The sequence below is a fragment of the Anas platyrhynchos genome, chromosome 18 (assembly GCF_047663525.1).
Source record: "Anas platyrhynchos isolate ZD024472 breed Pekin duck chromosome 18, IASCAAS_PekinDuck_T2T, whole genome shotgun sequence".
In the NCBI taxonomy this organism is placed as follows: domain Eukaryota; kingdom Metazoa; phylum Chordata; class Aves; order Anseriformes; family Anatidae; genus Anas; species Anas platyrhynchos.
Window position 1 is genome coordinate 14447808 of NC_092604.1, and position 26812 is coordinate 14474619.

At 37.2% G+C, this 26812-nt stretch overlaps 2 protein-coding genes across 5 annotated transcripts in view; one reads left to right on the plus strand and one right to left on the minus strand.

Annotated features, from left to right (window-relative positions):
- The first annotated feature begins 16 nt into the window (after positions 1 to 16).
- On the plus strand, positions 17 to 7655 carry SLC2A8 (solute carrier family 2 member 8). Of its 3 annotated transcripts, none has more exons than XM_038165134.2 (10): positions 17 to 242; positions 461 to 620; positions 1390 to 1596; positions 3340 to 3439; positions 3582 to 3793; positions 4251 to 4394; positions 4957 to 5065; positions 6065 to 6238; positions 6833 to 6951; positions 7137 to 7655. In XM_038165134.2, the coding sequence occupies exons 1-10, from the start codon at positions 184 to 186 to the stop codon at positions 7269 to 7271; spliced, it is 1419 nt and encodes a 472-aa protein (XP_038021062.1). In that variant the 5' UTR covers positions 17 to 183; the 3' UTR covers positions 7272 to 7655. The 3 variants fall into 3 exon arrangements, with proteins under 3 accessions (XP_038021062.1, XP_005024058.1, XP_012959166.1); XM_005024001.5 differs by having other exon boundaries at positions 18 to 242; positions 6833 to 6978; XM_013103712.4 differs by lacking the exon at positions 461 to 620 and having other exon boundaries at positions 18 to 242; positions 6833 to 6978.
- A 609-nt stretch (positions 7656 to 8264) lies between these two features.
- Positions 8265 to 26812, minus strand: part of GARNL3 (GTPase activating Rap/RanGAP domain like 3) — a 51797-nt gene continuing 33249 nt past the window's right edge. For both annotated transcript variants that reach the window (XM_072025502.1, XM_072025503.1), the window contains exons 20-29: positions 23538 to 23654; positions 22638 to 22810; positions 22175 to 22333; positions 20142 to 20208; positions 18409 to 18516; positions 17578 to 17696; positions 17024 to 17153; positions 15964 to 16173; positions 14525 to 14636; positions 8265 to 13724 (exon numbers count right to left, since the gene is read on the minus strand). In XM_072025502.1, the coding sequence (XP_071881603.1) occupies positions 13568 to 13724; positions 14525 to 14636; positions 15964 to 16173; positions 17024 to 17153; positions 17578 to 17696; positions 18409 to 18516; positions 20142 to 20208; positions 22175 to 22333; positions 22638 to 22810; positions 23538 to 23654 (1352 nt within the window). In that variant the 3' untranslated portion in view covers positions 8265 to 13567. The remainder of the gene's footprint in view (positions 13725 to 14524; positions 14637 to 15963; positions 16174 to 17023; positions 17154 to 17577; positions 17697 to 18408; positions 18517 to 20141; positions 20209 to 22174; positions 22334 to 22637; positions 22811 to 23537; positions 23655 to 26812) is intronic.

Consider the following 26812-nt stretch of genomic DNA (forward strand, 5'->3'; position numbering starts at 1 on the left):
CAAACGTCATCGCGCCCCGCTGCCGCACTCCCGCCGCCTCCGTCTGAACTAGGGCTCGCAAGAGGCGCGGTGTCCCTCTGGGGTCGGCGTTGTCCTGAGGGCCGGTGCCTGCCCGGTAGCGCGGCCGGTTCGTGCAGAAGTGCTTAGGGCTGGCCGCGCCGAGGCGCTCCCCGCGGTAGGGGCATGGCGGCAGAGGAGTCGCGGTACCTGCTGGGTTACCCGGCTTCGGACGCTTACCAGAGGTGAGCGCGGGCGCTGCGGCCCTGCCGCCTTGGCTGGCTCGGGGACAGCGCTCACTGCCCTGGAGATAGTCTGCGGCCGGTATCGGGGCGGGGGGCGGGGAACGTGACGGATGCGAGCTCGGGGTCGGGACCTCTGTCAGGCCCGTCTGGGCATTAGCGGCCCTTGTGAGAGGGGCTGGAGGCGGCGCGATCCTTCTCATCCGTCTCTTCTGCCTCAGAGTGCAAAACAAGAAGCTGTACCTGGCCACGTTTGCTGCTGTCTTAGGACCACTTAGCTTTGGCTTCGTGCTAGGCTATAGCTCACCTGTTATACCAGAGCTGAGGGAAATCAATGATCCTACATTAAGATTAGACAGCAGTCAAGCATCATGGTTTGGGGTAAGTTTCTGTATGATGAAGTGTTACTGTTATGTGATTTCAATTTAAAGTGTAGGTAAAGAAGACACTGTTTACATGAGGGGGTCTTACTCCTCTTAAGAACAAGGATAAATGTGGATCTTGTTAATGAGTTTTTTTTTTTTTTTTTTTTTTTTTGTGAGATCAGTGATTGATTCAGACTTTTCCTGAATGACGGTGATGTTGTGCTGCGATGACCCTCAATTAGCATATATTAGTAAATGCCCATGTTATTTGAACTTACTTTTGATGATAAAAAATCTTGTGAGAATTCTCAGCTTTCTCAGTTGAGCCTGTCAGGGGACCACAGAAAATCAACTCTTTAGTAGATTAGGTGTAATCTGTCAACATAGGGAATATTTGCTTTTGGTACAGGTTGGACTTCAGGTTATTCAAGATAATATTCTTCAGGGCTTTAAAACAGTTTGAAGGCCCGTTTGTGAATGGATGGCTTTGTAGACAGATTACAAAGGTTACTGCTGTTTTATTTTCTTCGTTGAAAGAGCTTTGTACATGTATGTGATCTGAAAATTATTTGCTGCTCAGTTGTGGTGAGTAGTGCTTCTTGGCTATGGTTTGATTAGGAATTTAGTGTTTATTTTGGTTTTCAAAACACCTGCATGCTCTTGTACAATTTTCTTTTTCAGAAGCTGCTATTTACTTTAAAAACAAAAACAACAAAAATGTTTTTATTTATATGCATATATGTATAAATATATGCATACGTATTTTTAAACTTCTTTTTTTGAAGTCTGTAGTAACATTAGGAGCTGCTGCTGGAGGAATACTGGGAGGCTATCTTGTGGATAGAGTTGGGAGAAAGCTGAGTCTAATGCTGTGCTCAATACCGTATGTCTCTGGATATGTAGTTATTATTTCAGCTCAGAATGTCTGGATGCTTTATTTTGGACGAATACTGACTGGCTTAGCCAGCGGAATTACTTCACTTGTTGTTCCGGTAAGTAAGGCATTATTTCTGTTGGTGAGTGGTTTGTTTGTTTTATTTGTTTTTAAAGCTTTTCTAGGAGAATGTTTGTTATTTCATAATGTTATCATAAGTTGCTTGGATGCAGTCACTAACTCTAGCCTCAGTCTGTGGATTTAAAATAAACTGATTTTTACAGGATCATATTTTTGCATGTTTTTAGTCATGAAGAAAATACAGAAATGTTTTATTTATTCTAATAGCACTTCTGCATTATGCATTCTTAGTACAGTCATATGATCCTTCAGATTTTTAGTCTGTCCTTACTATCTGATTGCTTCTGTTTGTTTTAATATTGTGTAGCTATATCTCTTGAAGTTGGATTTTTGTTTGCTTGTTTTTGCTATTACCATCTACTTCTAATAGTCTTGTATCTCACCAAACTTCTTAGGTTTTCAAATTAACTATGCTCACTCACTCATTCTAGCGCAATACCAAGCAGTGACTACTCCTTCCATTTAACAGCTGTCTTTGAAACATTAACTTTTCACATGCATTCAGAAATATCCGTGCACTAGGTTAATGGAAAGAATTCATTCTCTTGTTGTCTTCTTTATTTCTGTATAATTTGCCTATTGGATCTAGTGGCAGTATGAAATAAGCTATCTAGAATTTCAGAATTCAAGCTTGTTTCTTTTCTGGTGGTTCCAGCATTTCTTGCTTTTGAAGTAAAAAGCAAACTGAAAATAAAAGGGAAAGGGAAAGAAGTCATCGTGAAGTGCAGAATAAATGTTCAGTTACCAATCTGGATAGTTATAAAAACAAACAAACAAAAAAAATATTTAATCAGTGGGATCTAAATTATAATCTTGTACAACGTTCTCCATTGCTGAATGCAATCTGCTGTGCTAATGCCTATGAAAGAACTCTGTTTTCTTTATGAACGACTGCTTTCTCTTTGTTTCCTGGAGCCAAGCTTTAAGTTCCCGTTTGCAAAGGCATTCATCCACAGCCAACAGTAAAAGATCTATATGACTGCAGTGATGAGGGAGGAAAATGTTATCTGTAATACCATGGTTTTGTAGCTGTAAACTATTCCTGACCTAAGGATTACTTATTTTTCTTCTTGAAAAACTTAAAATTGTAACTTTGGAAAAACAAATGCATCTGTAAACATGAGGGATTTCTCTTCTATGTTTCTGTGTATACTGGTGAGCTGTAGCTGTTGACTTAGGATCAGCGTTTTTTTTTTTTTTTTAACGAACTAAAAAATTTAAGTTGTTCCCTAATTTTGGAGGAGATATGTTTGCTGTTCATGTATGTTAAGATGAGCGACTGTCAGTTGAGGACTTCATGGAGAATGCCAAATACGCAGTCTTTATGTTGAACGAAAAATTTTCAACTTTCATTTGCAAAGAGTTTTATAGGTGATGTGGGCCATGTGTTCATACAAGACTGTCCCAAGCACCAGAATGCTTTTGTTGTTGATATGGCTAACAAAAGAAGCCCTTACTAATGCAAGTTTGGTCATATGTGGGATGCTGATACATCAGCATTTTTCTGTTTTAGGGCCTCCCCTTTCTCCATGTTTTTTCCATAATGCCAATGTGCATTTCTGTGGTAGTACTTTTCTACTCACGCCATTTTACTTAAGGCTTTTTTTTTTTTAAAGAGGGGAGTCACTAGAAAGTATGTCTGTATTTCAGAAATGAATTACTTCTCAAATTCTTGATCCAAAACTGGGTAGAAGTAATTAGATTTTTCTCCTTGTTTTAGGTATATATATCTGAAATATCTCATACAAAAGTCCGTGGTATGCTTGGCTCTTGTGTTCAGCTGATGGTGGTAACTGGCATACTTGGAGCCTACATTGCAGGTATTGGGGTTAGGGGTCTAAAATGACAATAAAGAGTTAGTACATGTAATGAAAGAACTACACTAAGGAATCGAAACTAGCTAATGTTCACAGTCTCTTTTTTTTCTTTCTTTTTTTCTTTTCTTTTTTTTTTTTTCACCAGGAATAACACTGAAATGGCACTGGCTGGCAGTGTTGTGTTCTTTTCCACCCTGCATAATGCTTTTGTTGATGTCCTTCATGCCTGAAACACCAAGATTTCTGCTGAATCAGAACAAACATGCAGAAGCCATAGCTTCTTTACAGTTTCTGCGGGGACCATATATGGACCATGAATGGGAATGTAGGCAGATCAAAGCTAATGTTGAGGAGGAGGTGATGAGAATCTGATTACATTAAATTTTTTTTGAATACTATCTGAAAGCAAACAGTGTAATTAAAAGGTTTTTTTTACTGTTGCTTGCCTAGTAGCCTTTTCTAAAAACATCAGTCCAAACCTGTTTTCTCATACAAACAAAATTTAAGAATCAGTGAGATTTAGAGCCTTTTTTTCCACTACCTTTCAGCTGCAACTATCACTGTTGGCTGCCATTGGTATGCCTGAGTAGCAGTCAAGCTCATGATCTTGGTAATTATCTATTCTGATTGATATCTAGTTTTTCTTTTTCTAGCAGTTTTGTTGGATTGTTCAACATCTCTAACACTGATTTCCTATTGTTTGTGTTATATAAAAGCACTTCCTCTTGCACCTGTCCAAATGCATCATTTGTTGGTGATCTCTAATTTAAAATATTGAACTTTTCATGGAATCATTACTTCATCTTTTTAACAGGGACTAAATCTCTATGAATTTAAGAATCCTTCAATCTACAGGCCACTTCTTATTGGTATGGCTCTGATGTTCCTTCAGCAAGTAACAGGCATTAATGCAGTTATGTTTTATGCAGAAATTATCTTTGAAGATGCAAACTTCAAGGTAATCAGTTTGTGTTGCCAGATTGGTAAATGTCTGTTGTTTGAGTTTAGTAGGTACTGAGTAAGTCTAAAATGTAGCAAACTGACTTGACGCCGATCCTGCCTGCATCATAGATAACAGTTTGGGTTTTGGGTTATAGATACCCTCTTGACTATGTTACTCTGGCATATCTGAATGTGACTTTTTGGGGGGGAAGTATGTTGTGTGTGAAACTTTGCTACTGATAGAAATTCTTGTTATAGTCATCTTAATTCATAACTTTTTTAGTACAGTTACAAATCCAATGCTTCAGAGAAAGTCAAACTCTTGTGAGAAGCTGTGACGTGTTTTAAAGTTTATTAAGAGACCAGTATGTTATGTTAATTAATCTTGACATTGTCATTTTTATTTATTTATTTATTTAAGGTTCTGTCTCTCCCCCCCTCCCCTCCCCATTGATTTCTGTGGGATAGCTTTTCTTCCTCCAGAGTCAAGAAACAAATGCATCTTTAATGCTTAATAAGTGATCCTGTTATCAGCCTGAAAAAGCAAATTCTTCTCCCGGCCTCTTACTTTATTTCAGGACAGCAGAATGGCTTCTGTTGTTGTGGGTGCTGTACAAGTATGTTTCACTGCTGTGGCCGCACTTATCATAGATAAAACTGGACGGAAAGTGCTGCTTTACATGTCTGGTAAAACATACTACTGACTTCAGTTAGAAAAAGAACTATATAGAGTACCAGAAAGTCTCGTAACTGTTGGGGGAATTAAGTGTTACAATTTATGTATCTTAAGTGGTTTGCTTTATAATTTAACTATGGACTTAAACTCTTAATTCATAAGAGGAAATCGTCACAATTTATGTACACAATCTGATTGTTTGACTTCGATTGGCCATAGCCATATCACAGTATCACCTGGGTTGGAAGAGACCTCCAGGATCATCTAGTCCAACCTCTAACCTAACACTAACAAGTCCTCCACTAAACCATATCACTAAGCTCTAAATCTAAATATCTTTTAAAGACCTCGGCAGGCTATTCCAATGCCTAACAACCCTTTCAGTAAAGAAGTTCTTCCTAATATCTAACTAAAACCTAATACTAGTGTTTATAGTGTATGGTATTTAACCTAATATATTCTTTGGACACAATTTCTGATTGATTGTCAGAACTCATTGTAGGTGGTGCCCCTTAAACCTGTGTATGGCTATCCTTTTTGTCATTTTACCAGGCCAGATCATACTTTGGAGTAGCTAGGTCATGAAGACACAATACAAATTTCTGCTACCTAAGGTGTCTAAAAGTGGACATTTCAAGTAGCTTCTCCATAGCTGCAGCTACATTCACGGAGTGTTGTGCTGCTTACACAAGGCTGCATGTAGTTTAAAGAAATTTAACTTTACGAATAAATATGCCACCCCCCCAGTTGTTTGATATAGTTGTTGCATTGTACACTCAATAGCAATGACTGCTTTTAAGGACTTTTGTTTGTCTAATGCATGGAATGATTTTCTGGTATCTTTCACTCTTATCTAAGCCAATGTTTGTTTCCAAGAACACTATCTTTTTAGAAACACTTTGCTAGGACCAGCATATCTTGCATTTGGCTGAGCACCTGTGTTTTGGCTCTCAGAAAGAAGAGTACTTAAGCAGTGATCAGTGACAACATGGTTATTGCTTACTTTTCAGGGATCATCATGGCTGTCAGTACTGCATTATTTGGGCTTTACTTTAAAATGGTCCTTCCACATGGGAACAACTCATCAAATGCTAATGTGTGTTTCACTCTAAACTCAGTATCCCCAGGAACAGAAAACAGCCTATCCTGGCTTGCAGTAGTAAGCCTAGGGCTCTTTGTTGCTGGTGAGTGGAACAAGCTTCTAAGCAGACATTACATGACACTCATAATTGCTGTTGAATGTGACAAATTTGTGCCATATTGTCATATTATTGATAAATGGAGTTCTGTTTGACAGAGCTTTTTAGTGTATGAGACAAAATTAGGCTGGGAATTCATAACCCTGCTGATCAAGCCAGCAGTAAAGTAATTAAGCTGATGTCATGGAAAATCAATTTATACCTCCTTCTTGTAATACTAAGTAGTAATCACTCAGTTTGAATTACTCTGTAGTCATTAATGGAACGAAGAGTCTTTGGTAGTATCTGAGCCATACTGAATTCTGTGACAGTACAAGGAAGCAGCAGTAAGAAACAAGGTTAATTTTTAAGTAGCTTCAGAAGCTTCTCAATAAGAAATTTTGCTTGTTAAGACTATTGTAAGAAATTTGACATAAAGTGCAATAGCATATAGTAGGCCACACTCCAGGCTTTTGCTAGAGGCACTTTTTTGCAGAATCAGCCTAGAATGTGGAGTTACTTGCCTAACTTGACCATCATTCAGTTTTCCCTTTGAAATATACTTAACTTGCATTTAATCTCTTCTGTTTGTAATTTCAGGTTTTGCTGTTGGCTGGGGTCCTGTTCCATGGCTGGTGATGTCTGAAATTTTCCCACTTAAAGCTAGGGGAATATCTAGTGGTGCCTGTGTGTTAACAAACTGGGTTATGGCATTCTTGGTAACTAAGGAATTTCATGATTTGATAGTAAGCATCATAAATTACAATCCAGTATTTCTTTTCATAAGAAAATTTATTTAAGATGATTCTGAGAGAGCACTGGGCCAGTCTTCTCTGGTGGCCCAGACTGTAGTTGCACAGTAACAATTTATCATAATATTTTGCTGTTGTTTCCCTTCCCTCAGGCTTTAATATCCTATGGCACATTCTGGCTCTTCTCTGCCTTCTGCTGCCTCAGTGTGATTTTTACAGCCTTTTATGTACCTGAAACAAAAGGACAGACCCTGGAACAGATTGAAGCCCACTTCAGAAGATCTTAAGTCTGAGACTGTTATCGATATGAAAGCTTTATATCATGAACTATGGTGCTGTTGCTAAAACTGACTCACGTGGCAGATAGTTACACAACTTCCTATCAAATTGTTTTAATGAATTTTTGTAAAATGTTTTTTTTCCTTCTCCTCCCATGTTGCATGTAGGTATGTACATGCAACTTGATTATCTCTGTATGTTCACTGTAGTGTATCTTCCTTGTATAAGTCTTAAACATAGTCTTTCTTAAATTGCCATGTTTTTTTGTTTATTTTCCCCTACCTTGTGCAGACTGACTGTAATGGAAATGTATTAGCTGGTATCTTTTTCTCTAATAGCTAAATTAAGATCTAATTTTATAAATAATAATAAAAACAATTCCTTCTTCTGTACCTTTTCCTGATGGCATATGAAGAAACTAATGATAGTCTGGATAATTTTTATTTCAGACTGTGACTTTTCCCTTTTGTGTGTTACTACTTCAGCATCTGGGATACCTGACCAAGGAAATAAGTCTAGATCTCAAAGGGAGATGAAGGCATTATCTGTCCTAGTGCTGTCAGGTTGGCTAGGAATGCATTTAAATCACGAGATGGGTTGTAACTCTCAGCAGAATGTATTTTGGAGTCTCTTTTACAAAAAGAATCAATAGATCTTGTAGACTAAGACAATATACCTATATAAAGCCAGAAAAATGGAGGAAATCCATCTTTTGTAGCCTTAAGTTAAGGGGTAAAGATCTACAACTGGAGAGTCCCAAAAGACTTAAAAGCCCAGAAACACAAACCAATGCTGAATTATAGCTCTCGTCAAAGATGGGTAATGCTTAAGATACAAGCACCAATCTCAGCAGCTGTGACAGTACTTAAGTGAATGACATGTTTGAAACACTTTCTACAGAACTCAACTAGAAGTAGTAATCGATCACTGTTGGCAGCCATACTACCTCTTTTCTTTTTAAATTTGGTTCATCAGTCAAGAGAAATTAGAGAAGCCATTAGTCCTGTAACTGTGAAAGAAAGAATAGATGTAAAGTTTATTACATATGTAGGAATAAGTCTTCTCTTCCTCCTTCACAAAAACAATAAATTGCACTTAAAACAGTTCCAGCTGTGATAGGAATGTTTCTATTTGGATGCTACATCTAAAACACAAACCATACGCACTATCACATGACATTAAAAACAATGATAATACATCAGTATTTTAGACAAGTGGTATTAAAGAGGTTTTGATCACAAACTCAGCAACTTAGCAATATCAGTCATAAAATTACAAAAACAGTCTGCCAACATTCAAAGACTTTGTTAAAATTGACACTGCAGGTTGGTAATACTGTCTGCATAAACCTTTAGAGAATTTTCCATCCAACTGTATATATATCTAGTAGAGTTATAAATACACACAAAAATAACCTCTTACTTTTTTTTCCTGAAATCATAGGCTAATATGGTTTCACTAGCAAACAGGGTGTCAGTTGCAGGTCAGCAACAACAAAGTGAAACAGCTAGGCATTAAACAGCCTGGTGAAGTGGCTGTGCTCAACTGTAATAATACATACTTTCTACCCTGCATGCTAGTACAGATGTTTACTGTCTATTGGCATAAGAGCTCCTTGTATTATTTATTAGTATTATTTAGTTCTCAGGGTGTAATTTATTTCTCCACAAATTCAGACTATCCCTAAGTATCCGAGAAAACTGCTTTAACAGAATTAGCAAGCACTGGGCAAATGAACCATGACATCAAAATTGTTAATAATGACACTAGTCAGTATCACACACACACACACACACACACACACACACACACACACAAACAAAAAAATCCAAATCCAAGGACTAGGTTTCAAATGCAGACTAAGCCACAGCTCTGGGGACACTCCTGCATCTGCAAGCACAAGCCATAAATACAAATCAGGAAAGCCTGCAAGAGCTTGAAACTGGCTTGTCCAAGTACACCTAGAACAGCAGAGAAGAAATGGCAGGCGCAGCAGCCTTGGCCATATATAACGATGCTACACTTCCTATGCGTGCAACCTAACCTATTACCTGCCCTACTAGGAACTGTTTAAATATATATATAGTTGACCAGCCCAGTACTCCAAAAAAGTTTTAATTTTAATCTACCCATCAGTTACAAATGCTTGCACACGTATAGGGACAGATAGATGAATGCAGACAACAAAACTGCTACTCATTCTGAGTGACACTTCACATCCTGTCACGGACTGAAAAAAAGAAAGAAAAAGGCCAGAAAAAATGAAAAATCCTCATTCCCCAGTCTAGGAAACAATTGTAATCAGAAGAGGCCCCACTTGTTCCTGGCAAACGAAGCAACTGGAGTTATTATTCACATGTCCATTAAACCTAGAGTCTGCATTTTTGCCATCATGAGAGCACCCAGCCCTTCCAAAGTTGCTCGGGTCTTTATCTCCTCAGAATGAAACATTCCATTGCTTTCAGTTTCAAACATTTTAAAAATTTATTTGTACTCCATTGCCACTTGAGGAAAGCATTAGGAAGAAATGACTGTTAGTCTGGAACACAAGTAGGTTTATCTCTCTTCAAAGTTCTTACATGTCAAACTGGTATAGTTCATAACTGGCCTTCAGTTTAGCTTAGCTTGATAGCAACTGTTCAAAAGCTGGTAACAATTATTCCTTTGTGGAAGGAATTTATTAACCCTTCTGTTGAAGGTGGTAGCAAGCTTTATTCAGTAATCTTCTTCATTAGAAAACACATCTACCCATCATAGCTGTAGTTTTAAAGATTTTCTTTTTTCTCATGCATATGATGATCAGCCAACACTAAGAACACAGGCTACTAGTAGCCGTTTTAACACAAGATGTGAAAGTGGGAAAGGTTGTGCTTAGGGTGGACACGGCTGCTATTTGTGTCCAAGGCTAATTTCTAAGCTTTAATGAGTAGACGCATGTTACAAAGAAGAGAAAAAACATGATTCTAAGGGGCCAGAGTAAAGAACGGTATACCTGTCCATCTCAGTAGCCTTCCAATAAGCCATTTCATATTTCCTGGTCACCTGACACTGGTTTGAAGACAGATTACACAGATGAAAAACGTGGCCTTTAGAAATGACAAACAAGAACCTATCCATCAATACCAACAGTTGGCTTTTGTTTTGATCAAGAGCCTGAATAGAATGGATCTAAGACACTACTTTTAGACAGTCAATGTCTAGAAGCTAGTTCAGAGAACAATGTCTCATCACACTAAGATGCATGTAATTCATGCCACAGTCTGACAAAGACTACTTGTATAGTGGCTATTTGTCCAGTTTTCCCAGCAGTTTCATATTATTGTATGGTACTTTGTCTTTTAGATAAGACAAATGTGAAAAAGAACTTTACACACTTTGGTTCTTGTGGCTTGTGTCAAACAAAACTCAAGCATAACTGCCATGTTCCCTGCCTTCTACCTACACTCCAGGCTGCTCTTGTATGGTAAGTAGAGAGTAAACTACACATACATGATCCTAAAGCCTCAGTTACCATACCTAGGAGTCATAAAACAAAATAATTTTGCATGATCCCTCCTTCACCTCCTTTTGCTAGGTCTAATATTATTCCTCCATGCCTGCATGACATGCTGGTTGACCGCAGAAGTAAATACTCAAGAAGTGACAGCACTGTTAAGGCACTTACTGCATACCTAAGGAATGAAGACAGGTCATTTTCTCCAGTGTTCAGATCCTGCCTGTCCTGTATGAGTAATATTATTTTAGGTCTGGTAGTTCCCAATGTGACCTGCATAACAGTTTGCATCAGACACATTACACTATACCATAAAATTCAGACTGGAGGGGAGAGACAAGCCAATTGATATGGGATCTATGCTTCCTCCCTCCTCAAACTCTTCCAACATCCTGTTCCAGATAAAATAAATACCATGAAGCTAGTCTGATCCTTTTTTTTTTTTTTCTTTTTTCTTTTTCAACTAGCTTAAGCAGTCAGACTTTTGCTGTATTCCTTACAGTACTTTTGCTGCTTGTTAGTATTTGCTAGATGTCATCAATGCTATTACAGGCAGAACTCCACACAGACTTCATAGCAATACTTTATTGCCACTGCTGTGGTTTTTCATCCTATCACCCTAGGTCAGTTATAGTCAAACTTTCTGCATTCTTCTTGATCTCTCTACTGCTCCATCTAAAAGGTCTTTCTATGTCTTTCAGGATACCTAAATATGTGTTTGTTCAGGTTCTTCAAACAAGTTTTCTAATCAACATATGTATACACGTGTATTCAACTACTATCAAACTATCATTTAATCATGTGAAATCATGCTAGAATAGCAGAAGTGAACCTCTGCAATACATTTAAAATCTGATATTCTAAAAGTTCAAAAAAAACTTTCCAGTTCAAATTTTATTAAATTGAAATTAAAGCCTGAGTTTTGCAGCACACTAGTAGTCTTCAAAAACACCCACACAACAGAAATAAAAATACTACACTGAGAAACGTGTTTATGGAAAAAGGTGATGCTTCTGCTTTCTAAAAATACCCAAGCCCAAACAGTGCTTCCCCTAAAATTGATTTGATGAGTCCACACAAGTGGTTACACAATACTACAAGTGACTACACAATACTTTGAGAGTGTTTTTTTTTTAAACCATAGCTAACCAGGTATGTAGAACAGAGAAAATGGATACTGTTCCTCCCTCCTCCCCCCAAGACATTCTCAAAAAGAATTACAAGTTCTTGCAAAGACTCTGAGGTGGCACTTCCAGGTGTTTACGAAGGTTCACTCCATACATATTTAGGTGCAAAAATACTAAAGTACAAGTAGCCACTGGTTAATACTGCTTCTGTTTCTGTACTAATTAATGTTTAAAATATTGCTTCTTTTCTTGATCAGCCGCTCTGACTGTGAATAAGAAGTAATCCTTTCAGTTAAGGCCTTGCATATTTTCTTAGACGGAGAAATAAAGTCATCATATACCATTAAACTTTGCAAAAAAAAAAAAAAAGTTTTACATTCAGACAGACTGAAGCAAAAGGCACAAATCACCAGATGTCGTGCTTGGACAGGGGAAATCATGACACATAAATGGTATTACAAAATAAATCAAGGATACAGAAATATTTCTACATAAAGAGCAAGAAATACCCTAATAAAGCCCATAAATAGGGCTTTAATAAAGTTCCTTCATATATAAAAAGCCTGGAAGCATCACTTTTCCATGAAAAACAGCAAACCCGTTCAAAACATTGTAGAAAATTGATTTTTGGCATGGAGGAAAGGGTTAAAAAAAAAATCAAGCTTTAATGATGAAATACTGTCCTTTAACAAAACAAAAGATCTAATATGACTATTTCATCATAGAAAACTAGTTTCTTGGCAGTAAAACTTCAGCCTGGTCCATTTAGAAAAATATGTTTACTTGGAGCAACGAATTCTATTGTTGGTGTAAAAGCAGACAACAATTAATTCTGATGCCAGCACAGGAATCTTTGTGTAGTCAGAAAGAAAATCAGGGCATGGGCTTCTGCCTGTAATGAAATCTGCAGTTGCACTACAGAAACAGCATTCCCTTTGTGGAGAAATACAATGTATTTTTTACTTCCAATTTTATGGAAGATTTGAAAGCTTGTATTTTCTTATAAAAAGTCCTTCTACTCAAAGATTCTTAATGCCAAAACAGTTTTCAAGTTTCTCTTAAAAAAAAAAAAAAAAAAAAAAGTGCAAGGACAGGTCAGAGAAAAGAAAACTGCACGTTCGTGTTACCTGATCTTTATAGAGTAACCATCATTCCTCAGTGAATAAAACACAGCTCCATCATTTCAAGGACAGACTGCACTTGCGTTGTCTGGAAAGACCTTGTCTAAAAGCTTTTTTTTTTTTTTTTTTTTTTAAGAAAAAACAAAATGAGTGATTTACATCATCAATTTCTTCTTTCTACACGGTGCACACTTGTAAAACAGCTCAAGATATTAGTAACAGCAATTAACTGAATGCCACTTTCATTCAGGTACTTCAATTATAAGAAGCTCAGAATAAATAATACTTTTTACTTCATTTTCAGCCTGAAGCTCTCATTGATTACCTACCTTTAGAATGCCACAAAAAGTAATGTTTCATGAACCGAGATAAGAAAATATACATATGTCAAAGATGTAAGCATCACCAAATCAGGCTAAGCGAGCCAGAATAACATGGGATCTATAAAGATTAATCACCAATACTTCCAGCCACATTTTACCACTAGAAGCAGTGTTTGTGACATTCCTACAGAGCTCACAGATGTGTAAGAAAAGGTGAAGTAAGGAACAGTCTGTCTGTCTTCACTTCAAGTCAATGATGTCCTCATCGTATAAAGAAGTCAGATGGAACGGATAGCTAGATGGTGAGCTCTCCTCTCTGTTTGCTACAGTATCAGGATCTGAACTAGTGGAAAGATGACGACTCTCAGAAAAGCTTTCAAAAGAGGCTGAGATTATTCTGCAAAGATGAAGACAAAAGTTACTAAGAAACAATACACAGGTAAGGGCAAGCAGGGTCAGTGGCTATTTCTGCATACAATCAAGTTATCCTAAAGGCAGAGACAAACCATTAAAACTGAATTTCTCTCTGTTTTACTCTGCTTCCACACCAGGCTAGCACTGAACCAGAGCCTTGATAACAACTCATATTAAAACAGAGATTACATACATCAGATTATTGCCCGAAGGTAATGTTAATGAATGCTCCCCTCCATATAATTTTCCAATAGTGGAATAAATATAATAAAGTTTTACATTGCAGTGGATTGAAAAAAAATAATCTACTGTATCTTGGCTGAATTCTGCTGCTACTTATCACAAATGCAGGTTATAAAAACAATGAAAAAAACACAATGGCAGGGGGTCTGATAGGCAGATACAAACAGACATATGCAATAGTGTTTCTTTACAAAATTTATTTTGGAGATAACGAGACACAAGGATATGAAGAAAATAGCAAGTGAGTCTGCACAGTGCAGACGCTGTAGGCCTGCTGACTGTTTCAAGTGCACCAGGTCCCCACAAAGTCCCATTTAGTCTTGCTTTGCTCATAACATATCTTTAGCAAGAGGTATAACCATTTCAGTACTGATAATATTTAGATACTCTAATACACAGTAGGATGAAATTCACAGTAATATACAAGGGCCTCAGTCAGTCTATACCAAACTAAGATTAGAATAAAAAGGTTGAGAGACAATCAATTCCCAAAATACTTACAGCTTAACTTAGGTTATTTTCTAAAGCCCATATATTTACCTGTCACTACTAGTTGATCTTACCGCTCCCTGCTTGGGATCTGACTGTCTTCGAGGAGCCTTTTTTTGCTTCTGTGCACCTTCTGTCTTGGGAATAGGTTCATCCAAAAGGCCTCAATAAAGGAATAAAAGTCTTAATACTCTCAAAAGGAAATAAAACGTTCACAAAAAACATTGTGATCTCTCTTGATGGTTTTCATTACTAACTAAAAAGTTCCTAGCTGGCTTAGAATATGGTTACCTTATAATAGAATCATCACAGAATGGCTTGTGTCACAAGGGATCTTAAAGATCATCTAACTCCAACCCCCCTGCCATAAATAGGGATGCTACCCACTAGATCAGGTTGGCCAAAGCCCCATCCAGCCTTGCCTTGAACACCTCCAGTTATGAGGCATCGACTTCTCTTGGCAACATGTTCCAGTGCCTCACTACCCTTACAGTGAAGCATTTCCTCCTAGTCTAGTCTAAATCTATCTTCTTTTAGTTTAAGACCACTTCCCACATCCTATCATTATCTATCCGAGTAAAGAGTCCTTCTCCATCTGTTTTACAAGACTCCTTTAATTATTGAAAGGTCATGGTGAGGTCCTCCCTGTAACCTTCTCTCCTCCAGGCTGAACAGTCCCAGCTCTCTCAGCCTTTCTTCACAGGAGGGGTGCTCCAGTTCTCTGATCATCTTTGTAGCCCCTTCTCTGTACTCGCACTAACAGGTCCAAATCTTTCTTGTGCTGGGGGTCCAGACCTGGATGCAATACTCCAAGTGAGGCCTCAGAAGGGCGGAGTAGAGGGGGGACAATCCCCTCCCTTAACTGGCTGGCCACTCCTCTGTTGATTCAGCCCAGGATGCAGTTGGCCTTTTGGCCTGCAAGTGCACACTGCTGGTTCATGTCGAGCCTTTTGTCCACCACAACTCCCAAGTCCTTCTCTGCAGGTCCGCTCTCAATGAGTGCTTCTCCTAGTCTGTCCTCATGTCTGGGATTTCCCTGACCCAGGTGCAGCACCTTGCACTTGGATTAGTAGAACCTCATTAGGTTCCTGTGGGCCCACTTCTCCAGCCTGTCCAAATCCCTTTGAATGGCATCTCTTCCTTCTTTGGTATCAACTGCACCACTCAGCTTGGTGTCATCTGCAATTTTGCTAAGGGTGCACTCAATCCCATTTTCTATGTCACTGATAAAGATATTAAACAGTACTGGTTCCAAGACAGACCCCTCTGAGGGACACCAATCGTCACCAGCCTCCATGTGGACATAATTTGACGAGATGCTATCTAGAGTACTTGCAAATAACATTTTCACACTGGTTTATTTGTTTCGTTGTATTAATTACTTATGAACACTGGTTGCATATCACTAATCTGACTGTGACTGTCCAAAAAATAGAAATTACATACTTGGTAATTGGTATATATATATACAGAAGACAAGGGAAGTTTACCTAGCAATTCTTTACGTGTTCTGCTTGCAATTTCTTTAATTTCCATACGAGATAAGGATAGTGAGTGAGTAACAGGAAGAGAGGTAACACCACTAGATGTTGGAGTAGTGATGACTTTGGGAGTCAAAGGTGACTTCAGAGGTCGTTCAATGCTTCGCCCAACCAGATTACTGAGAGGAATTTTGTACAGGTTTTTGCCTGGAACTTCACCTGAAATGCAGAAGGAAAAAAGAATGTTACACTTTCATACCAGTATCAGTTCTAAATACTTCCAATGAAAAGTTATACAGAAAAGTTATAAACATTATGTGGGGTGCTTTTTAACCCAGGTAACAAAGATCTTCCTTGTGCTGTATCTTTCACTATAAATAGGCTAGGAGGAGGAAGAAATACGGCCACATTTTGCAGACTGACAACTTGGCTTACTGAGAAAAAGCATATTGCCTGTCTTAAAAACAGAAATTCAGATTCCTTTCTCTTTTCCCCTTCTGCAGCAGATTTAAATACATCTAAATGAACAAGATCTACATACATCTTGCATTATCTAGTTGATGTTCCTTTGTTTCTCCATTATTTATCCCTTGTAGATCAATTGTTCACATATCATGTTACACCAAATTTACTGTGCATTTTTTAACTTTAAATTTATTAACTCTTTTGAGACTAGAAATACTTCTTGCCCTTAGTTTGCATTAGTTTAATTAGCCATAGATAGTTTAGCTGTTCATAAATGAAAGGAATGGCATACATGAAGTCTGAAAGTTTTCCCACAATTTTATACCTCTTTTTGCTTTATAGTCTTGGCCATATTGCCAAAGACTCACTAAGCTAGTGAAGCTTAATTCTTCCTCTCCTACAGACATGATTTCTTCAAAAACAGTGCTGCTGTGCATTCAGAAGAGATACTATGGGGCAAAAGCTCAGCCAGGTGTTTCAGATCTATGGATAAGGTTTCCATCTTCCAGACTCTCAGCCATGAAAACAAAATCTTTTAACTGATTGATTTCATTTTTACTAAAGATAATAATCAAAGCTTCAAGCAGCCTGGAAACCATGTTACCTTCTGAAGAAAGAGGACATTCTGGTATTTCATAAGCTGTCGGTGTTTGAGGAGAACTTGAACTCATTTCCTTAGAACTGCTATGAGATGATCCCGTTACTGCAGCAGTAGCTTTAAAATAAATATCTGACTGAAATCACAAAGAACTCATCATTAGTACAGCAAAACTTTCTTAAACACTTGCTGAATAAGAGCTCAAATGTTTGTCCACTATGTTCTATTACCACTGTTACTGTATTGCTGCTAAGTTAACTACAGCTGGCCACAGAAAGGCTATCTCACTGTAAATGGGGAAAACTTCTGTGATGTTCAGAAGAGCATTTGCCCTGTAAATAATCAAATACTTCAGCTCTGCATTACTGCAAGTAATAAAGGACAGTTAGATCAATTCTGATTCTCACTGTACTCACTACAAGCTAAGAGCACACAAATTAACAGTTAATGCAAATCAGAAAATGTGTCAGTTTTGGTTTAGTTTGGGCTTCAGCAACTCTTTATGTGAATTAGGTCCCAACACCTCACAAATAGTCAAACATGCTTTTCTTGTGTCTTACCCTTGATGCTACAAGCTGAAGCTCAGGCACAACTGCTGTGTGGACTAAGTTTCCATTCACCACTAATCGGATCTCAATGGAATCAGTAGTGAACGCAAGGATATAAGGGAAAGCACAGACTGCAATGAAACAAAAATTATTTTGCAAGGAAGAATGATTAATGTAAATGTTTCTCAGATGCTCCCTGAAAACAGTTCTTGAGCATCTGACCTACTCTGGTATCTCCCTTTCCTATGACAAGATTTGTCTACTGTACTGATGGACATTCAGATACAACAAGCCTGAAGAAAACTTCACTTTCTATGCCTGGCAGAATATAAACTGAATGGAAAATAAAAAACAGAAAAAAGATAGAGAAAAAAAAAATTATCAGAGGAAAAACTTGGCCCCAAGGCTCCACTTATCAAAGATACCATATGCAGAATCTTAGCTGAAGTGGCATCATGAATGCAACACGCTTACAGAATCACAGAATCATCTAGGTTGGAAAAAACCTTCAAGTTCAACAATCAAACTGACCTACCAAGTTCCATCACTATGTCCCTTGGTGTTATGTCAACACCTCTCCAGGGATAGGGATTCCACCACTTCCCTGGGCAGTCCATTCTAATGGTTAACCACCTTCTCCATGAAGAAATTCTTATTTATAGGAATTTATTAACCCATATTTATTAAATTTTAATATATTACATATAGATTTATGTATGTTAAATTATTTTTAATTTTATATTTATTCTTATATATTCCTAGCACACATGCTGCAATTCCACCAACAGCCAAGTGCAAGCCTAAATAGTAATGAAAAAAGGGTAAAAAGAGGTATGTTCTTACCAACAGCATAAGGAACTTGATTCCAGCTAAAGTGAAAGTCGTAAGCCGATGACTGGACGAGTGGAGAACCTCCATTAAAAGGATACACCTTTCTATATTGGCAAACATCTGTAACAAAAAAAGGAAAAAAAGAAACCTCCAATATCTCACAGCATAAAATGACAAACACCAACATTATAGGTAGATTTTACAGAAGTGTGGATAATACACAGATAAATATCAAACACTTATGTAGAAGTCCCTCTATATCTAAACAGGCCATAAGGGAAACGTGCTTCCTTTGTGAATATATTTACAAGATAAAAATAATAGAGCTACATTTTAATAACTTGTCAGATTTCACAAAGTAAGTATTGTTCTGTTTCAGCAATCATCAGCTCCTTACTTTATCTATGGATAGAGGAATAGTTAAGAACTTTTCTGAAAGTGATGTAAGCAGAGCTGTACCTCTCTGACTGTAAGAACTACCCTTCAAGCAGCCACATACTAGCACAGTTTGTGTTCTTTGAGGATTGTAATACACATGGGATACTACAAATACCAAGATTTCATTAACCATATAACTTGTGAATCTACTACTTCTCTATTTTTAGGTAAAATCCTTTTTTTTTTTTTTTTCTTTCTGTAATTGGTGTCCTTAAACTTAAACTAACTTTATATCCACAAGAGTAAAAAAAAAGGTCTTGTTTGAAATCCAAACTTAGAACACTGTCAAATCATGTGTTTTCATACTTGTTCCACGATGATACTTTCATAATTTTAAAACTGTCACAAGACCAAAAGAGGTTTCCCTGTGACAGGGCCCTACAAATAGGGATTCAAGTTGCTGCAACCCTGTGCAACAGGCTTTAGGACCTTAGGATCAAACAAGTTTGTTAGCTTTGGCTCTGTGACGAGCCTATTAGAGTAGAACTGATTCTGCACAGAAGTACAGGTTTGGGAATTCACACTACTCTGTCTCAGACCTTTTAGTTCTGAAGCAGTACTGAGTGAACCAGAACTAGGTAGGATTTGTTAAACTACCAAAACCAATGAGGCCTCACAGGGCATAGAAAGATACGCTTTAGAGACTTTTTCCCTGTGGTACCAATCTAACGGCCAATGCTAGAATACGTAGATGTATTTATATTGTTTCCATCAATGCTCTCTTTGGAAAGGCAAATAAGACATGCCATCTGAAACAGAAAGTTGTGCTTTGTCCTTCAGCATCACCTCATAAAGGACGTTTCATACTCATAACTTTGATTTTCCTGAGGACTGAAAGCAAAACTACACATGTACAGCACAGAAAAGCATATGCATATTAAATCCAAGGCCGTTTTATAAAAAGAGATTAAGAGAATTATAATTTTAAAATGTGCCAGCATAAAGAAGTGTGCAGAAGGAAAGAAAGCACAATAACAGAATGGGAAAGCACAAAGAAGAAAAGGGGTGGAATACAAATTTGTACATGTCCTAGAAACACCCAGAGTGAGACTAGGCAAAGAATAAGATAGATCTGAAGTAATAGGACTTTTGTGAGTAAGGTGGTAATGTCTGTCCAATTACACACACCACAATGAAACAATACTTCCATTTCTAGTCCTTCTAACATGCACTTAAATTGAAAAAAAAAATGTATTTTGAAATACTTTCCATGAAACACTGAAACTTTAAAATACAGATCTAAACTCCAATGAAGAAAGAATTACATATTGAGATATTATTATTTCCAGTCTTCCCTAACTACTTACAGTTATAACATAACAGTAGGCCAGCTTCACCATCTTCATATACATCAATAGCTGCAACAAAATTTACCTGCAATGATAACAGGAAAGGGTAATGATCAGGCAGATAGGATACTGATGTTACTATGACCAGGTTTTGACTAAGAAGCAATCAAATCAGTTGGTGCACAATTACAGATAAAAGAAAAAAAACAAAACAAAACAAAACACTATTTGTCTTTTGTGATTCATTTTCAGGATGCCGATAGGATGGAAATCAATTTCTTTTGTATTCAATGCTGTATTTCAGTAATGCATATTCAATTCTGTACCTTCAGTATAAATACATACCTACAGTATAAAATGATACAAACATACCTAACTTACTTGACAATATAAATTTTGGGAAACTGAGTTATTTCAGTATAGCTTTGAACTAACATGCTATGCTAAAAATAGCAATTCTTTCCAAAAAGTGAAATCTAAAAAGCTTGACTGAAAATCATGACTAGCAGAAAGATCAAAAGTGCCAATTACTGGATCAAAACCACTAACATGTACATTGACTGACGTGGATGTACTTCAAGAATTACTGAATAAGCTGAATTTAGAAACTGAAAACCACTGCTGGATAAACTGAAATGTTTTTTGCATAGCATAGGCTACTTATATTCTCATACGTTAATCCTGTATTTGTCTTTTACAGTTAAATTAAAAGAAAAACAAGACACCCATAAGTAGTAGTATATACATTCAGAAAAGGAGACCTCCCTGATGAAATACTTAAGACTGGATTAGACAAATGTCTCCTAGACCACACTATTTGCAACTTGGGCAGGGCTGGAGATTGACTTCATGAACTTCATGGCTTTCCTTTGTGCAATAAAGTAGATGTTCTCTTGATTTAAGACAAATATAAAGCAAGAACTGTTAAACAGACCTGGAAGCTTATATATATCTATACAAAACACATTTTGACCCATCCTTTGTAGCAACTGAAAGACATTTCTGCTTTGTGACCTGTGGAAATAATTTGGTAACCAATTTCAACAACACAAAAATCACTGGCACAGATCTAATTAACTTCCTGCTTTGTCTATGTTCTCAAAGGAAATAAGGGCTACTGGGGAAGAGAACAGAGGGGGGCGATTCTTGACTGTCCACATTCTTTAATTGTATTTTCTTCTTAATCCAGACTAAAATAGATTCCCATTGCTGTGGAGAATCTTAACACTGTATTGCCAATGCTAGGAGTACCAACCCTCTTCATCATCAAATCTGAATGAAAATACAGATTAAAAAAAAAAAAAATCAACAAGAAGCATCAAATCAAAAGAGACATCCCTTATACCATTATGAGCATAGAAGTCAACAGAACACAAGAGCAACCATGTAAAAGGTTCTTTTTTTAAAATTACGCTTAAAGCTATACATTCACGTCTCTATTAAGAAATTATTGAAATTATCTGATTTTCAAAATGCTGAAGATCATTATCTTCCCAGCAACAGGAAACATTTGAACCCTTTTCCAAAAATGAGGATGTTTACTTAAATCCCAACCCTATGTCCCAGTTAGTAAGGTACAGTTAATGTATTACTTGGCTGGGCAGCAGTTTAGAACTAAAAGATATACACAAATATTTCAGTTTTAGTACATGCAAATAGACAAATCAGAATGAGATAATGGTGGCCAAAACCTGGAATTATTTTGCTGCAACATCCTAAAGAATAAAACACTGAGACCATGAAGAAAAGACAAAAATCAAAATATTGTCTAAGAAAGGAGAAAAAATGGCTTTGCATTTATACTGACAGCAATATTCCAGAGCTTGAAACACAGGCTCTTTCCTAATATGTCATACCTTATAACTACCTCTCTTAGGAGTGGTTATTATCACACATTCCAAAAGGAAAAAACGCCTCCGAGTACTCTAAAGTAGAAGTTAAAAAAGTCAAAAGTAAAGGAGATGAGAGGATCTCCATAAATGCTGCTCCCAGGAGGTCAGCACAGCATGGACCAATTCTGCAAGAAAATAGTTTCAATGCTAGAAACTTACTTTGTTTGCTTCAACATGATGCAGTCTATAGGACTCCCCGGTACTTTCATTAACTAAATCAAACTGATGCCGATATGCCACACAGATCATATTGTCACTGTCTCCAGTAGGTCCATCCACCAGTGTCATAACCACTGGAGGGTCAGAAAGGCATATTTCCTATGAGATAAATAATAGTATTATTCTATTTTTCAGGCTCTTAGTGTGAATACTGCATTACTCCATGAATTTACAAGGATGTAATCTAAGCAGAGAAGCATGATACAGAACAAGATGACAATTTAAGAAGTCTGAAATATTTCTTTGGCATATAAATGATGGATCTCCATCATATTGCTTCTCACTTACATCTGTCTGGAGGTTCCAGATGGTAAAATGCACGCTCTTTGCCTTTTTCCCTCCACTAGCTGAGTGCTGCCCAGTCTGTAAAAGTGATTAGTGATTAGTGATTAGTGACACATACCCGGATGTACTGGAACTCGTCTACTGGAGATTCAGGTAATGACAGCAGAGAGCTGCTGGTTAAACTGTTGCATGGATTGTATTTCTTTGTGATGAGAAGTAGTTTGTTCCGAATAGCCACAACAATCCTCAGTTCACTGCCATGGTGAGTATTAATGGCATACAAATGGCAGCCTAAGAAAAAAAAACAATTTAGGTTGTAAGTATTTGGGGAAGGACTGTTTTTTTTTTTGTTTTTGTTCTGTATTTGTATGATGGTTAGTACAATGGGTATCTGATACCTGAGCACCACACAATTACAAACATCCCAACAGGATAATATTAAATTCTAGAAAAAGACAAAAGGCTGTAACTCTTTTGAAAACTATTTTCCCCCCTACTCCTTTTGCAAGTAAAAGAGTAAATATATATTTTTTTCTTTACTATTCTGCAGTTTCCAGCTTTCCAAGGAAGCTTGATGCTGAATATCGGAAAATGTTTACATCTACTAAAATAATCTGCAATACTCAAACTATTCTAAGCACTACTAATTAAAAAAAGATTTGCCATTGTTCTTCTACCTCACAGTGACCTTTATTTCAGTCTTACATCCATGCATAATTTTTCTTATACCCCACAATCCTGAAAGCGACATATCTCTTTTTCACCAGAGCTTTTCATCAGCAGTGATTGCCAAGTAACATGGTATTTTTTTTTTATTTTTATTTTTTACCAAGTTCTCAAATGATAGGCTGGACTGTACCCTATGTTGTTTTCACGCATAAGTTTGAAGTTTGAATTAACTGCCCAGAGATAAAACTAAAGGTGAATACCTACAACAGCCTCAAGGGAGCTAATAAACCCTGGCAACTACTGGCACAATACCACAGTGGACACGTTTAATACAAGATAATAAAGCCACCTTTTGTTCTCTCCAATTTATTTTCTCTGCAGTCATATTTGCTTCTTATCATCTGCTTTGTTTCTATATCTTTTTGGACAGCACTCAATCTGAAGACAAGGAGACGAGAGTCTTTTCCTGAAGATGGAGAAAGTCAGGAAACAGCAAATTAGAAAAAGACAGTGGTGGTTTGAAATTAATACTTCCAAAGAGATGAAGCACCTAACAGACAGAGCATTGCCATAAAAGCAAAGTTAAACAATTTTGCTTCTCTGAGTGTAAGCAGCAATGTGACAGGAAGACTGCTTGTGAACTCTATCTAGACTCTACAATTCCAGTAAGCAACCCTTTCAGTTCACTAGCAGAGTTTCCCATCAGATGGTGCTGCAGCAATAAATAATAGGAGCCTCAAAACAGTGAAACCTACACTGCTAGAAGATGGTCAAAATACGACAGATACAAACTAAAGGCAAGAGAAGAAAGGTTAACTTTAAATTCTGGAACCATTCAGCCTAGCAGCTGATACCTGGATCCTTAACAGAATCTGAAAACCTTTTGGATGTGGACTGTTTTTGCTTATCAGTTCTTCAAAGTTAGGCAAGTTAGGTTCAAGGCATATTTCCAACTGCAAAAATAGCACAGCACCCACCACCACGGCTAAATGTTTTTTCCACAAAGAGAGACATGAGTGGAATACACAACTCTGAAATTTAAAATAAATAAATAAATAAATGATACACTACTATTTGCAGTTGGAAATAAGCTATTGTTAAGAGTAGTTTCCTAACTAAAAGCCAAGTTTCTTAAAATGCAAGTAAAGCAAGATTTTCTGACAAAGGTACACTCTCTTACTAGTCTAGCTGGTATAGCTGGAAACATAAGCACACTTTCTTAATATATAGTCAGTGTGGTTCCATCTGTAAATACAAAAGCAAGATCACATGTGCTGCCTTCAATTCTGATAATAGATAAACATGAATCAGGGCAGCTTCTGGAACCTTTATGACCTTCTTTTCCCATAAAAAGTGTAAGAGAAAAGAAGATGCAATGTATCCTTAAGTCCACCACAACTTGAAACACTGATCAACCAGCAAATTCTCACTGTCAACATCGATAAAAGGAAAATAAAATATATGCAATCTCTCTCTTTTCAAGAATGTACACACAAGAATGTGTGCTTCCATGAATGAGTTCATGGAGGAAGAATGACAAGCAAAATTCACCCTTTTGAAAGGAAGGCCAGAAAACATAAGTTAAATCAAATGTTCAGGAACAGCCTTACTACTCATTAATTCAGCTCTGTCTCTTTGTCAGGTGTGTCCTATAGGATGCATCCTAGAGATAGCACTCCTCAATGCGTTCCTCTTTCAGGATACTAGTTGTTTTGCAAATGTCCCAAATAACCCCACTGCGGTGTTACATATATCTGTAGCTGCTCATGAAACTGACTATCATCCAAGCTTTTCTTTGGTGTCGTTTTTTTTTAAGAGAGTTTTTCTTCACCTCCTACAGACTTGATTATTCCAAGTGAAGGAGCTCTTCCTCCTTCCCCCTCGCCATGTCTAGGTGTTTCACAAAATAAGTTGTAGCAAAAAAATAAACAAACATGTTTGGAGGACAAAGTGGATCCACTTCTATAACTCATCTCTCATTACTAAGACAAATTTAATCAACATTAGAAAAGAGAGCACTGCTACCAAAGCAATTTCTGCATCTGTCATTAATACCAGATGTATTGTTGGTGCCTGAAATATCCCCTTCTTTTGGTATGTTGACCTGAAAAATCTCATTGATAGCATTATCTTCAGGTCTAGTTTCACTGTTAACATTTCCTCTCTCCCAGAAATACAGAGGGTACTAGAAAGCAGTGGAAACAGGATTTTTTTCTGAAATGAGCTGCCTTAAAGTGATCTCAAACCTGGTTGTTAGAACTGAGTGCTGGATAATACCACATTCTATGTGAACATTTTCATAACACAAACATCAGTCTTCCTGCTTGAGTCTTAAAAGACCAGTTCTACATCGATGCACTTGAAGTACATCAGAAGGACACATTTAAAGTACATACAAAATTAACCTTGTAACATATTATTATATCCTAAAAACCCATATAGTCTTTAATACCAATTTGTACACCCAATATAAGATTGCTTTTACCCATCTAACTCATTATTTTTCTCATTTTCCTTTATCAGCCAACATCAGTCACCATGGGGATAGGAAGAGGGTCTCCAGAAAACCATGTGGAAAACTAGACTAAGGCATAGTCTGAAAATAAAGGGCAACGATAACTTCCACTCCAGATCTCAGTTTCACTATGGTATACAAATACAAAACAAGAGGCAAGGATACTAGCAAGAACAGAAGACCTTTCTCTCCTCTAAACGATTCAGAAAGCACCCACAACTGCAGTCAAAAATCTCTTCAACTTTTTACACAAAAAGTCTTTATCAAAATATGCTCGAAGCATCATGAATTGATGCCAGTAATGCCTAATCCTGTTACCTCAAAATGGCTTGTAACATCTCTCTCTTCAGGTTTAACCAATCATTACAGTGTTTTGACTATTAAATGCAATTATCTATTCTAGAAGCTTCATAAACTAAGCTTCAGATACAACTACCCTTTTCAGACCTTCAAAAATGTCACCCACCCGCCAGGTGTCTTCAGAGATGACTGCAAATGCCTCTCAGGTAATCTCAGCTGGTTCTGCAAGGGTTTCAGGATGAATTTCATCAGGTCCAGCCAAAATGGGCAACTCCCAATGATATGAAAAGAACCACATTTTACCCTTAGTTTGGGTAAATGTCACTTCAGCTGATATTGAGCAAACAGATATAATGTGGTAAAAAAACAATAAAACAACCAGATTTCTAATTATTTTATCTGTGTGACACATACAGATCCTGTTCTTGCACTGTGAGTATTCAATTCATAGACTTTTGGGTAAAAAGTACCTATCTGAAAAAGTGCGTATTTTAGGGACATTTAATCCTTTTTTTTTTTAAAAAAAAAAAAAAGTTGTTTGGACAGACAGGTTTTAAGTTTTTGTTTTTATACCAGAACATTCAAGAGAATATAATCTATAGCACTAGAACGTGGTTAAAAATCACAGAACAAAAACCAGTAACACATTTGGTAGAACCGTGACAGCATAAGTAATTTCCTCCATGTTTTTGTACAACTGAACAAACACATTATTCAGCTAGGGAGATTTCCAGAGTGTTGAGTTCTAACAGCTGGAGACCAACTATATACTGGTGGATGACAAATCTGACACGAGCCAGTAATGTCTA